Genomic DNA, 12,784 nt, shown 5'->3' with positions numbered 1-12,784 from the left:
ACCCAGGACTCGAACCCAGGACCTTCTTGCTGTGAGGCAACAGTGCTGACCACTAAGACCCCGTGCTTGTTAAAGTACAAAATAAATTAAAAATCAAAAATGACTACGAGCAAATTAATCAACACCTTCTGACCAATCAGAATGGAGAATTCAACAGCGCCATGACGTAACCATGACCGCAGTGTGCACGCTGCTTCACTAGGGGGCGATGAGCCTCTAAACCTGATAAAAGACGCAGAAGAAGAAGAAGACGGATTTCTTAAATTAGACTATATTAGTAAACTTCAGCGTCTCTTTTTTGCAGCAGGAAGAGTTTGTTTATTTGTTTATTTGTTTATTTTTTTCCTTAAAAAGATGATAACATTTCTAGCAAAGCGCACGAGGAAGAGCCGAGTCTGATCTTTAATGTCTCGTTAATGAGATTATTCCCGAGATGAAATTTGGATCTTGATGAAAATGAAGCGTAACTAATAATAATAATAATGATGATGATGATGATGATGATGATGAAGGAGAGAGAGGAGTGCTGCTGTAATGTCACATGTGGATTCAGACTTTACACTCTGCAGCACAGAAGTAAAGCCTAATAAACATCATTTCTGACCTGGCTGTGTGGTCATTCCACTTCCGGGTGTGTGTGCACGCGCTGCGCGGCTCTGCCATGCTGACCTCGAGGAACACCGGTCCGAAAAGGTAGCTGGGGTATTTATTAAAAAGAAAAGAAAAAAACTAAATGTAATTGATTATTTATTGCACTTAATGAGAAACAAACAACAAATAAACAGATCAAAATCATAACCAAATCGTCCACTTTACTGATATTTGGTTGATTTTATTCTTGTGGAAACCATTTAATAACGTTCTGGGAACATTAAAACAACGTTCCCTGAAGGTTTTATGGTTTTATTTATACAGAACGGACACAATTTTAACACAAAACTAACTAAAATTCACTACATATTTTTTTTTTTGGTAAACTAACCTTTAGTACAGAAATGGGACATAAAATGAACTTTGCTGTAAGATTTTCTCACAAACAAACCTACAGGAAACGTTCCTGGAACATTATCCTGCTATCTATAACCTCTGGTACAGAAACCCCTGTAATGGTTTCTTATAAAGTAACTGTACAGGAACCTGCTTTTTTTGTCTTGTTCCTCTAACATTAACGCCCCCCCCCCCTTTTGTTTGTTTTGTTTTATTCTTTATTTATTTGAAGGTTTTGTATCTGTGTAATGGAGGTTTTTTCTTTCTTTCTTTTTTAATTTTATTTTTATTCAGCGTAGTAGAGGTGTTTATTTATTTATTTATTTATTTTTATTTATTTTATTTAAATGAGGGTTTCTTTAATCAGTGTAGTAGAGATGTTTATTTATTTATTTTTATTTATTTTATTTAAATGAGGGTTTCTTTAATCAGTGTAGTAGAGATGTTTATTTATTTATTTTTATTTATTTTATTTAAATGAGGGTTTCTTTAATCAGTGTAGTAGAGATGGGGGGGGGGGATTGAAAACATCCTAAAAGAAGAAACCTTGGGGATAATGTTCCTTGTTGGTTATAAATGTACCTATGAGAATGCGTTACCATGGGAACACACAGCACAGGATGATTTGGGGTATTTATTTATTTATTTATGTATGTATGTATGTATGTATGTATGTATGTATGTAACTACAAACCACTTTTTAGAAATAAACTTTTTGTTTATTTCTGTTGCTTTTTTTTAAATTTTTAAATTTTTTATTTTAAGAGATAACTTGCTGCCCCGAGTTTCAGGATTGAATTAATTCCTGTGTTCTCTTTCGTCAGGCCGAGGCTGGACTGGAGGTTCGTCCAGAGGTTCTGGAGGATTTTCAGAGTGCTTTTCCCGAGCTGCTGCAGTCAGAATGTGGTGATGTACGGGACGCTGCTCGGAGTCACTCTCTTAGGTAAAAAGAAACTGATTTTTTTCTCAGGTGCAGTGATACACAAGCCCAGAGATCATTCTGGTGCTGGAAGACGTGTTTTGCTGAAGGAGTTCAGTTTATGGTCTTTTACTGCCTAAAGAAAAACTCTAACCGGGTACAAAGACCAAATATTTATCTTCTGACTTGTGTGTAAAAGAGAGTGAAAAGATTCTTTCTGTTGAAATAGAAATAGGTTTAGTCAAAAATAAAATTAAACTAGAAAATAACATGACGGTAAAATGATTATGGAGTTGTTAAGTAATGGAGGTGGGTTTTTAAAATTAATTTCTTTTATTTAAATGAAGGTTTTGTTTGCATTATGGAGGCGTTATTTATTTATGTATTTTTGTTTATTTTATTTAAATGAAGGTTTTGTATAAGCATAATCTAGGTGATTTTTTTTTTTTATTTAAATGAAGGTTTTTTTTTTTATCAGTGTAGTGGAGGTGTTTGTTTATTTATTTACTTACTTATTTATTTATTTATTATTTTATTTAATTGAAGGTTTTGTATCAGGTGTAATGGAGGCGCTATTAATTAATTTATTTATTTTATTTAATTAAAGGTTTTTATATCAGCGTAATGGAGGCATTTTGAATTAATTAATTAAAAATGCCTCCATTACGCTGATATAAAAACCTTTATAAAAATTTTTATTTAAATGAAGGTTTTGTGTCAGCGTAATGGAGGTTTTGTTTATTTAATTATTTATTTTAATTTATTTAAATGAAGGTTTTCATTCAGAGTAATGGAGGCTTTTTTTTTTTTTAATTTGTTTTATTTTTTGTGTTCTCTGTAAAATGATGTCTTGTCTAGTTGCAAGGATTTGCTTTGATACACAGGGATTGTGATAACTTTATCAATCGTTTTAAATTCCGTTTCCTGGAAATTTCTGTATCGTGATGAATTTTTTGTTCCCGCCTCGGTGTCAGTTCAGCTGGTGATTTATCAGGTGGGTCTGATCCCCAGTCAGTTCTACAGCGTGTTGTCGGAGAAGAACTACGGCAAGTTTAAGGAGCTGGTGGCGTTTTCCATCCTGCTCATCGTCCTCAACGCCGCAGTACGTTCACCTCCTCGTCCATTTAACGCCGACAGCCATGCACTGTTACCATAGAAACGCTGTCGTAACAAGCCTCCTTTGCATGTGTCCGTTTTTCAGCTGAAGAGTCTGGAGCAGTACATCAGCAATCTCCTGTACATCGGCTGGAGGAGATGTCTAACGCAGAACCTGCATGGAGATTACTTCAGCGGACGAGTTTACTACACCCTCAACATGCTCCAGAAAGACATCGATAACCCGTAACCTTCCTCTTTAACTCTTATCGCTCTTGGTTATTTGTCCACTGTAACCATGATGGTCATTACGACCCTGTGTGCCTGATAACAGAACAAAATAGCACCCGAGTCACTAAATACTTCAGGCGTTTATAATGAGGTTCAGATATGAGTGAAATAATGTTACAGGAACATTTGAGCAACCTTCGAGAACATTCTCTGTAACAATGTTCCCAGTAGTTTAAAGCCAAAAAAACCCCACACCCCAATTTGCAAACTTTGTCTTATGAAAAATATTCCTTTCTCTGAACACTGGGTTGTAGTTACAAAATGAGGGAGAGGAAACTTCCAGGAACGTTTCTGGACAGTTCATTTGTAGTTAGTGGAAGGAAAAGGACATAAAAGCAACTTTCTTTAAGAGGATGTTAAAGGACAATTCATGTAATTAGTGGATAAAATATATACTTTATTATAGGGTTAAAAAAGGATTAGCTATGAACTTTATTTTTTTGAGACTATAAAAAATCATTAGAGGAATGTTACGGGAACGTTCCCTGAATGTTAGGACCAAAACGCAGCCTTTGGCAAACATCCCAGTAGAGAACATTTGGGAAAACTTTCTCTGAAAGTTAGTTTGCTCTTGCTAACTAAAGTGCTAACTAATTTGTGTGCCTCCTGTTATGAGACAATTAATAATGGTACAAGAATTTTCTTGTAAGATTAATTTGTAATTTATGAAGAATTAGTTCTTTAAAGTGAACTGTTCAGAACTTTCTGTAAGAGAGCACTGCTTGACTGTTTCCAGAATATTAGCTTAAATTTGGTAGCCTCCTTAAATTTGCACACCTCCTGTTATGAGGCAATGAAAGTTATAGAAACGTTCCCAGAACGTTCCTGCAAGCAAAAGATCCAATCAAAGAACGTTACATGAACGTTCTTGGAGCTTTCCTTGCATAGGCGACCTTTTTAAGCCAAGTTCTTTATTAATCTTTTGTCACAGCTGTTTAAGTGTATAATCAGTGGTGTGTGTGTGTTGTACAGAGACCAGAGAATGACTCAGGACACTGAGAGGTTGTGTAAGCAGTTGAGCAGTATGGCGAGTCGACTGGTCATTTCCCCATTCACCATCTCCTACTACTCCTACCAGTGCTTTAAAATGTGAGGGTATCGTGACTTTAACAAGAAGTTAAAAGTTCACTGAAATCTTTTGGATCATTTTCGTGTGTTGGAGTAGAGATTCTGCGTACCATGTGGGTGTTTGTTTTTCTCAGCACTGGATGGATCGGATTCGTCAGCATCCTTGGCTTCTTCCTGGTCGGCACACTGGCCAACAAGCTCCTGATTGGCCCCATCGTGTCCACTCTGGTCGAACAGGAAAAGCTGGAAGGAAACTTCAGGTAGTTCAGAAATATTCACCAGGAGAAACCACATGGTCGTCATCTGAGATGCAACTACGAGTAATAATCCAGTTCCTTTGGATTTTCGTAACATGTTCGTTTATTTATTTATTTTTATATGCATGAAGATTTAAGCACATGCAGATCAGAGTTAACGCAGAATCAGCAGCTTTCTACAGGTAAGTTTATACTATTCCACATTAACATGTCTGTTCTGTTTTTCCTCCCATTTAAGTTGTAACGTCTCAGCATCTTATGCTGCGTTCACATACACTGATTTTATCACCTCAAGTTTTCAGTCACTCAGTTACAAAAAGGTATTTTTACTAGTGGTTGCCATAGTAATAGCATTTCAGTGGGCGGGTCTACTAGTGTTCTGGAGTGTGATGTATTTGTGTATAAAAGTCATATATCTATGATGTGCTTGTGTGTGGTTTTTGCCATGGACCACATGCAGACGTATTGCCTTAACCCCCATTGGTGCACAGAGTTGGCGTGAACTTTGTCGTCACTGGACACGCCCACATCTACGGCACTAGGAGGTCACCAGTTGTTTGAATGTGAACGAGTCGCTGTACTTGTGAACGCAGCATCACTGGGTCTCTCTTTCGGCTCGTGTTTAGAGCGGGGAAGGTGGAACACATGCGGACGGACCACAGGCTTCAGAGTCTCCTGCACACACAGAGGAAGCTGATCGACAGGGAGTTCCTGCTCTATAGTGAGTCTTGGGTCATTTTTAAATTTACAGACTTGGTTTTAGATATCGTGGATGTATTCAGGAGCTGGTTACTTTGGAAATAAACAAGCTTAAATTCACCAGCAGTAGAACTGAAGCCGACCGAGAACCTTCATCATCTTTGTGATTAACAGTTGGCGTAAACACGTTCGACTACCTGGGAAGCATCCTCAGCTACATCATCATCGCCATACCCATCTTTGCGGGCGTGTACGACGGTTTGACCCCGGGAGAGATCAGCGCTCTCGTCAGCAAGGTCTCTTTTTTTTTTTAATTTTGTTTTTGTGTTTGTGGAAGCATGACTTGGTATAATTTATATGTTTACTCCTTCAGTAATCTGTGCATGCTTTAACGGCTTAATTATTTTCTCTTGTCTTTTCCCTCCCCAGAATGCCTTTGTGTGCATATACCTGATTAATTGTTTCACGCAGCTTATAGATCTTTCCACGACAGTCTCGGATGTTGCAGGTTACACCCACAGGTAGGTCACGAGCCGAGTCCGTTCTGCTTGTTCTCTGAAATTGTGCACCTTGTTTTATCTGAGGAGGATGATGTGATCTGCCCCCTTTAAAATTTCCACAATTTTTACTTTTTCCACTCTTTATGAATCTTGATTAATGTTAAAAGGGGGAGATAGCATTTACCAAATATCAGTTGTTTATCCTGTTGGAGAACATGGTTATGAGAAACATCCCAAATTTAAAGCTAAACTAAAAAGTCAGTGGGGATTAGTCAGAGAAGCAACCAAGAGATTCACCTTAACTTGAAATAGGATGCCTCCACCACCATGCTTCACTAAAATAGATTAATATAGGCCATGTTATTGGCATAATATCACAGTATAATATAATGATTCAGTTTTATAAACATTAGGTTTTTGGTAAATGTGCATAAAATGTGTGTTGAAACAGTAAATGTGTTGGATCAAGGAGACATTGTCTCGTGTTCTTCTTAAATCAAGCCCTGGGTGTGTACAAATGAAATTAAGGGCGTATTTTAATATTAACCATTTTGAGGCAAAGGCTTCTATGGTTCTCGAAAACTGCAGCTATTCAGATGTGGAGGCTTGCTCATTAGGGATAAAAAAAAAAAAAAAAAAAGTTTAATAATTTATTTTATTTATATTTTTTTCTCCTTTCTTTTCTTTTGTAAAGTTGCTTAGAGACCATATCCATTGTAAAAGGCGCTACACAAATGAATTGAATTGAATGTACAAAATCAACAGGATTCTGGTTTGAGGTTGACTCAGGGCTCATTCAAGGGGTTTTGGGTTTTTGTGTAGAATTGGAGAGCTCCAGGAAGTGATGAAGGACATCAACAGGAAACAGTGTGATGAAGACTGGGATTCAGCAGGGATGGGTAACTTTGACAGGTATAAATGAATCCCATGACTGGTCATGTATCCGTTGACCTGAACTGCGGTCAGGTTCACTTCCATCTCTCTTAACAGGGATGGAGGCACTTCACCAGGTTCCAGCGACGCCGCGATCGTCCTGAATGAGCTTTCCTTTACTTCTCCGGTCTCTGAGGATCTGCTGGTGAAGGACTTGAGTCTCAGGGTCTGTGAGGGGACACACCTGCTGGTGGTGGGAAACACAGGCACTGGGAAAACCTCTCTCCTCAGGGTCCTCAACCTTCTGTGGGAACCTGCTAAAGGTGTGAGAAATGTTATTACAGAGTCAGCAAGACACAATTAGGAAATATATTGGTTTTTGTGTCGTGTTGGTGGTTAATTCTATAATCATGCACAGTGTAGATATCGTCCTTCTTATTTTAACTAAGAAGAGCCTCTCATGCCTAGTGTAGACATTTTAAGTATTTTTGTAAAAAAGCCTTAATGTATAAGTCGTAAGATCGTTGAGAGCGTTACTGTAAGCTAACATAAACGTCTTCAGCTCTCCTGACTGTCCGTCTATCTTTAATAGTTTTCTACATAGAATAAAACGGCATCTAAAAACTAGGCTTTATTTGGGTGATGATTTCTTTTAACTCCTTTGGACAACGGAAGATTTATGATTTTTTTGTGGGGGTTTATTTCAGGTATCCAATCAAATTTTGTATATTAATATATGCAGTTTTAAGTTTAAATCAAAAAAAGAGAAAAATCTAAGAGAATCTACATTTGTAAATATTTGTTTTTGCATGAAACGGGGAACTGAAGTTAATCTGAACTGTGGTAAGTTTAATGTAATGTAATAACAGTCATGATGTGTTCCTGGTGTGTTTTGGTCAGGTTCTGTTCAGGTGAACGCGTCTTTTGGGCCGAGGGGAATAATGTTTCTGCCCCAGAAACCCTTCCTGACTGACGGTACACTTCGAGAACAGGCAAGTTCTTCCAGACGTTCTCCAGGAAACATATATGAAACCTTAGCGTTGTTTATATTAATGCACTTGTTCTAAATCATCCTCTAATACTCACTCGTTTTCTCTCTTCCTTCTGCTGACATTTTTTGTGTTTCGTCTGTAGGTGATCTTCCCTCTGAAGGACCTCTATCCAGTCACAGGTACAATTCATCTCACTTTTTGTTTTGCCGTCATGCATTTCTGAATTTTAATCCAATTAATGACATTCACACAGGTTCTGTAGACGATGAGAGAATTTTGCGATACCTGGAGCTGGCTGGGATGGTAAGAGTCTCACACGCTTGTAGATTTTAACAACGATTGTGTTTATTTTTATTAAAAGATTGTGTTTATTTTCATTCCGTTTTGTTTTCATTTGCTCACTCTGTGCGTTTCAGTCCAGTCTTTTGAAGAGAACCGGAGGTCTGGATGAGAACGTGGACTGGAACTGGTGAAGTACACCGGCCGAATTCTCACTCAGCAGCTACTAAAGGAAACAATGTGTTAATAAATAACAAGCTGAGGTATTGAAGAATTTTATATAAATATTATTTTTCAACCCAGGTATGATGCGTTATCCCCGGGAGAGATGCAGAGACTGTGCTTTGCGAGGTTGTTCTACCTACAGCCGAAATACGCAGGTGACTATCAGAAGGTTATGGATCTCGTTGTTCATCTCTGGACCTGAGAGATATAGTGTAATTTTTGGCTTTTGGTTTCAGTGCTGGATGAAGCCACCAGCGCTCTGACTGAAGAAGCTGAGGAGCAGATGTACACAGCTTGTAAACAGCTGGGCATGACTCTGATTAGCCTGGGTCACCGCAGCAGCCTGAAGAAGGTCAGTTACACACGTCAGTCTACTCAAATATGTTTACTTTAAAAATTAAATACAGACGTGGCATTATTTATTGTGTAAATGTAGAAAAAAACTAATTCACTGAAAGGGAAAGGACACGATACCCCTCTATTGTTTATGAGCACAAATTCTACCACTATTAGGACAAAAATACAGGAAAATTTTTGGTTGCTGAGTTGACATGGTGATTATAACGTCCTTCAATTAGGGATCTTTACGTTTTATAATTTTCTTCAGCGGTTTTGACTCTGGACTTTGCCGAAGACGAGTATTAGATAAAAACTGTGCGCATCTTAATCAGCTCTCTAGTTTGGTAGTTAGGGTTTAGATCAGGAAGTCATTATTAGTGATGTTAACCAAGTTATTACCTCGTGTACACCGTATACTGATTCACCACCTAGGGAGCGGATTGAGACTCACCCACTGTTTATATAGAATTAATTCCTACAGTTAATACTGTATTTTTCTCTTTTAAACAGTATCATGATGTCATGCTGAGGCTGTGTGGAGGCGGTCAGTGGGAACTCTGTAAATTGGATTCGAGGTGAAAATCCAGACAAAATAAGTTTTATCCCCCATTATTAGAGGGGGAAAGTGCCATCTTTTATTTCTGGTGCCAGAGAAATTGTATGTATCATTTGTGCCTGAAACACTGATATCAGGCGAGGAACTCCAGACCTGGGACCCTGGGATTGTCCTGATTTCTGATAAATGTTTCATTTCTGGAAATGACAGCAGGTTTCTTTCTCTGCATTTCATGTTTTAAGAGAATTATTTTCAATCTTACAACTCACTAAACATCTGATTTAAATATTATTAAATATAATTTGTATACAAGTGTTAACTTGAATCCAGGAAAATACATCGTACATTTTATCGTACTACTGAATAAGCTACTATTTTTGATTCAGCTGTTTATTTCAGAATGAACATTTAAGTGTACAATATTAAAATCTTTTGTATTCCACTTCTTCAACGATGCAAAATGTGCAATGGTAATTAAATATGTAAATTCATGTTTTAAAACAAAAAATGTCCAAGACCTTTTGAATCAGTGTGTAACAGTACAGGTGTTTGTCCTTCAAAACCTAAGTGTTTAAATTATCATTAGATTTAAGATAATATAAGTAGGTCCCCTAATTATCCTAAATCTAATGATGCTATCTAATTGTTCTGTTCATGAACTTATCCAGTCAGCCAATCATGCCTCAGAATGACAAAATATCTTCAACTGTGTCATGGATGCTCTTGGCCTAAAGGATGGTTTGAGTATTTCGGAATCTGTTGATCTCCTTGCATTTTCACACGTGACAGTCTCAGGTTTAAGCAGAAAAAATAAAAGACGGAAACACCTTTGCTGTTGAGAGACAGAATGACCAGACTGGGTACAAGTGGCCCAACTAACCCCCTCAAAAGCATCTCGGAATGCTTAGCCTTGGGGAAACAAGACAAGGTACCCATGGCTATACTGGGAACCGACTAGCTGAAACTGAGCAGTTGATCGAGGTTTGGCAGACAAGACGACAATAATTCTGCTGCAGCGTCAAAATTCGGTGTCAACATCATGGACCCTGCTTGCTTTGTGTGAACAGTTCAGGTCGGTGTGATGGTGTGGGGAAGGGAAGCATCCCTTTATAGCTACAATCTCCATGTCTTGTATTTCCCTCATGTTCATTTTACAAAGCATGTCATGTGAATTGGCGCTGTCCTGAGAGCCAAGTAACGTCTTCACTAGTATCAGTATTGTGTTCTTAAAGTGACTTGACTATTGTTTCTGTATCGCCTTAAAACATAAACCTGTATATTGGATCATTATAAGTTCTAGAAAGCTGCCGGAAATACCATAAGTGCTTAATGTGGATACCCACTGTCCTCTTTATTAGAGACACCTGCACATCCATGCAGGTCAGATATCTAATCAGCCAATGATGTGAAAAATCATGCAGATACAGGTCAATGTGAGAATGTGAATCTCTATGAGTAACCGGGGCCTAGATGTTGGTACCAGGATGTACCGGTTTGTGTATTTCAGAAACTGCTGATCTCCTGGGATTTTCATACACAACAGTTTCTAGAGTTTACACAGAATGGTGTGAAAAACAAAAACACTACAGTAACCACCAGTTTTGTTTGTGGAAACACCTTGTTGATGGGGAACAGAGCAGAATGGCCAATGGTATGGGAATGGTAGCTCCATCATCTTAGCATCTGTGGTGAGTGGAAAAGCATCTCTCTGTGCACAAAACCTCGAAATTTATAGGTGGAAGACCTCCAACAACAGAAAACCACATCAGGTTCCACGCCTGTCAGCCAAGAACAGGACACAGGCCATCGTGAGCACGGACTTTCCTAAACCTGACAGCTGAAGATTGGGGGGGGGGGAACCACCTGGTCTTTTTTCGGCTGTCCTGTTTGGGCGAGTCTGTTGCTCATGATGGCATCAGCTTCATGTTCTTGATTGACAGAAGTAGGAACTGATGTGGTCTTCAGCTATTGTAGCTCCTTCACCTAAAACTTTGATGATTTGTGCTTGCTGAGATGCTTTTCTACTCATCAGGGTTGTAATTTTCCCCTGATGTCACTTAATCAGCAAGGTGTTTCCGTTCACTGAACTGATTCCCCTTTTGTTTATATTTGTTTATATTTTATCCTAATGTTTATAGTTTATCCTAAAAAAAACATTAGTTTTAAAGCTCAGACTAGCTTTGTAAAGATCCTTAACATCCTGTGAGCAGAGGGTCTGAGGGCCGAAACATCTTAAGAGAGATCATCTGGGATGTGGTAGCTTTGTGGTTAAGATGTTGGATTTTCAAATCCCAGATCCTCCGATCTGCCACTGCTGGGCCCCTGAGCAAGGCCCTTAATCCTCAATTGCTCAGTTGTATAAAATGAGATAAAAATGTAAGTCGCTCTGGATAAGAGTGTTTGCTAAATGACAGAAATGTAAGTGTAAATGTAAAATAACTCATTTCAGGCAAGAACAGGAATCTGAGGTTAAACTGGGAAAAAGTTAGCTGAAGACTGGTCTTTTTCTGTTCAGTGTAAGGTGAATCCGCGCCCACGATGGCCTCAGATTCCTGATTTTGGCTTAAGTTGAAATCACAGCGTAATCGGGAGCTCGGCTAGGCGTCGGCTCTGTGCTGCGAACTCGTGATGCACGTGATGAATCATTTAGTACCACAGTATCTGCTCATCAACAATACTGTTTTATAGCACTGAAACGTTTTATTAATAGCGGTGTAGTAATAAATTATCATTAATTACATTTCGCTTAGCTCTTTCTTTAAGCAGTAACGGTTGGATGCCACAAATAATAGGTTTACATGGGTGCTAATTTTATTTTGGAATATGATGACACATGCCAGTGCCTTGTCCTTTTTTGTTTTGTTTTTTCTCCCTCCCTTGCAGTGATGTCATGCTTCTTGTATAGGACGCTGTATGACTGTCCAGTTTCAAGGGCATCCCAGCGTTTGTTGATTCATTCACAAGTTTAACAGATTCTAATTTAAAATGGACAAAAAGTATAATATAAAATAAAAGCCACTAATAATTCAGAACACACAACCTTCTTATAATTTTTCTTCTAGGTTCCTCCTTTGTTGCCAAATTGTTTGATTTGTTCAAGTGTTTTGTTTTTATTTTCCTTCTTTCTCATATCTTTTAGTGGCTTTAATAATCCAGTAACTCCATATATATATATACGTCATTGTATTAATTGTACCAATATTTTAATTTCACATTTCATTGCTAAAATAAATATTAGTGAAAGATAATTCTAGGAATTTTATCAATCTGTAAATACTTTTTTTTTTTTAAAAATTAGACTAATGGTGGAAAAAGTTGTTTTCTGTGGAAAACCCTACTGCAAGCGGTGTTTTTGGAAACAGGATTAAAGCTCGGACTAGCCTGTAAACAGTCAGAGCAGTGAAGCACTACTTGAGTTTCAAGCCGCTTTAAATACAAACCAAACTCGACCTGCTGCTGTCAATCACGCCTAAGACTGGAGCCGCAGGCCTGGGAAAAGCCCGTCTGTCCTTCTGACTGAAAACAGCCATGGGTCAGTTTTTCCATTGGCTCGCTTACTGAGAGAACAAATCTCTATACTCAATCACAGCAAAATGACAAGGTTTTCATGTTGACAAATATGCATTCTGCTCTTAATTAGGGTTGAGGTGGTTTTTGTGAGAATTTTGAAATGGGTACAAAAATGTAGTAACCCTAGCGTCCAT

At 38.1% G+C, this 12,784-nt stretch overlaps 1 protein-coding gene across 4 annotated transcripts; it reads left to right on the top strand.

Moving 5' to 3' along the window:
- The first annotated feature begins 226 nt into the window (after positions 1-226).
- abcd4 (ATP-binding cassette, sub-family D (ALD), member 4) lies at positions 227-9,560 on the top strand. 4 transcript variants are annotated; one of them, XM_058402000.1, is made up of 19 exons: positions 228-693; positions 1,812-1,930; positions 2,881-3,008; positions 3,108-3,247; positions 4,265-4,381; positions 4,495-4,620; positions 4,749-4,799; positions 5,244-5,338; positions 5,491-5,612; positions 5,746-5,837; positions 6,639-6,728; positions 6,807-7,012; positions 7,590-7,681; positions 7,824-7,860; positions 7,935-7,984; positions 8,098-8,150; positions 8,264-8,340; positions 8,422-8,537; positions 9,035-9,560. In XM_058402000.1, the coding sequence occupies exons 1-19, from the start codon at positions 662-664 to the stop codon at positions 9,101-9,103; spliced, it is 1,812 nt and encodes a 603-aa protein (XP_058257983.1). In that variant the 5' UTR covers positions 228-661; the 3' UTR covers positions 9,104-9,560. The 4 variants fall into 4 exon arrangements, 3 of the variants coding, with proteins under 3 accessions (XP_058257983.1, XP_058257995.1, XP_058258004.1); XM_058402012.1 differs by having other exon boundaries at positions 679-693; positions 2,886-3,008; positions 9,035-9,559; XR_009205957.1 differs by lacking the exon at positions 9,035-9,560 and having other exon boundaries at positions 227-693; positions 8,098-8,155; positions 8,422-8,440.
- The last annotated feature ends 3,224 nt before the right edge of the window (positions 9,561-12,784 follow it).

The sequence above is a fragment of the Hemibagrus wyckioides genome, linkage group LG01 (assembly GCF_019097595.1).
Source record: "Hemibagrus wyckioides isolate EC202008001 linkage group LG01, SWU_Hwy_1.0, whole genome shotgun sequence".
NCBI lineage: Eukaryota > Metazoa > Chordata > Actinopteri > Siluriformes > Bagridae > Hemibagrus > Hemibagrus wyckioides.
The sequence above is the reverse complement of the archived record's forward strand: the minus strand, read 5'-3'. Positions and strand labels throughout refer to the sequence as shown.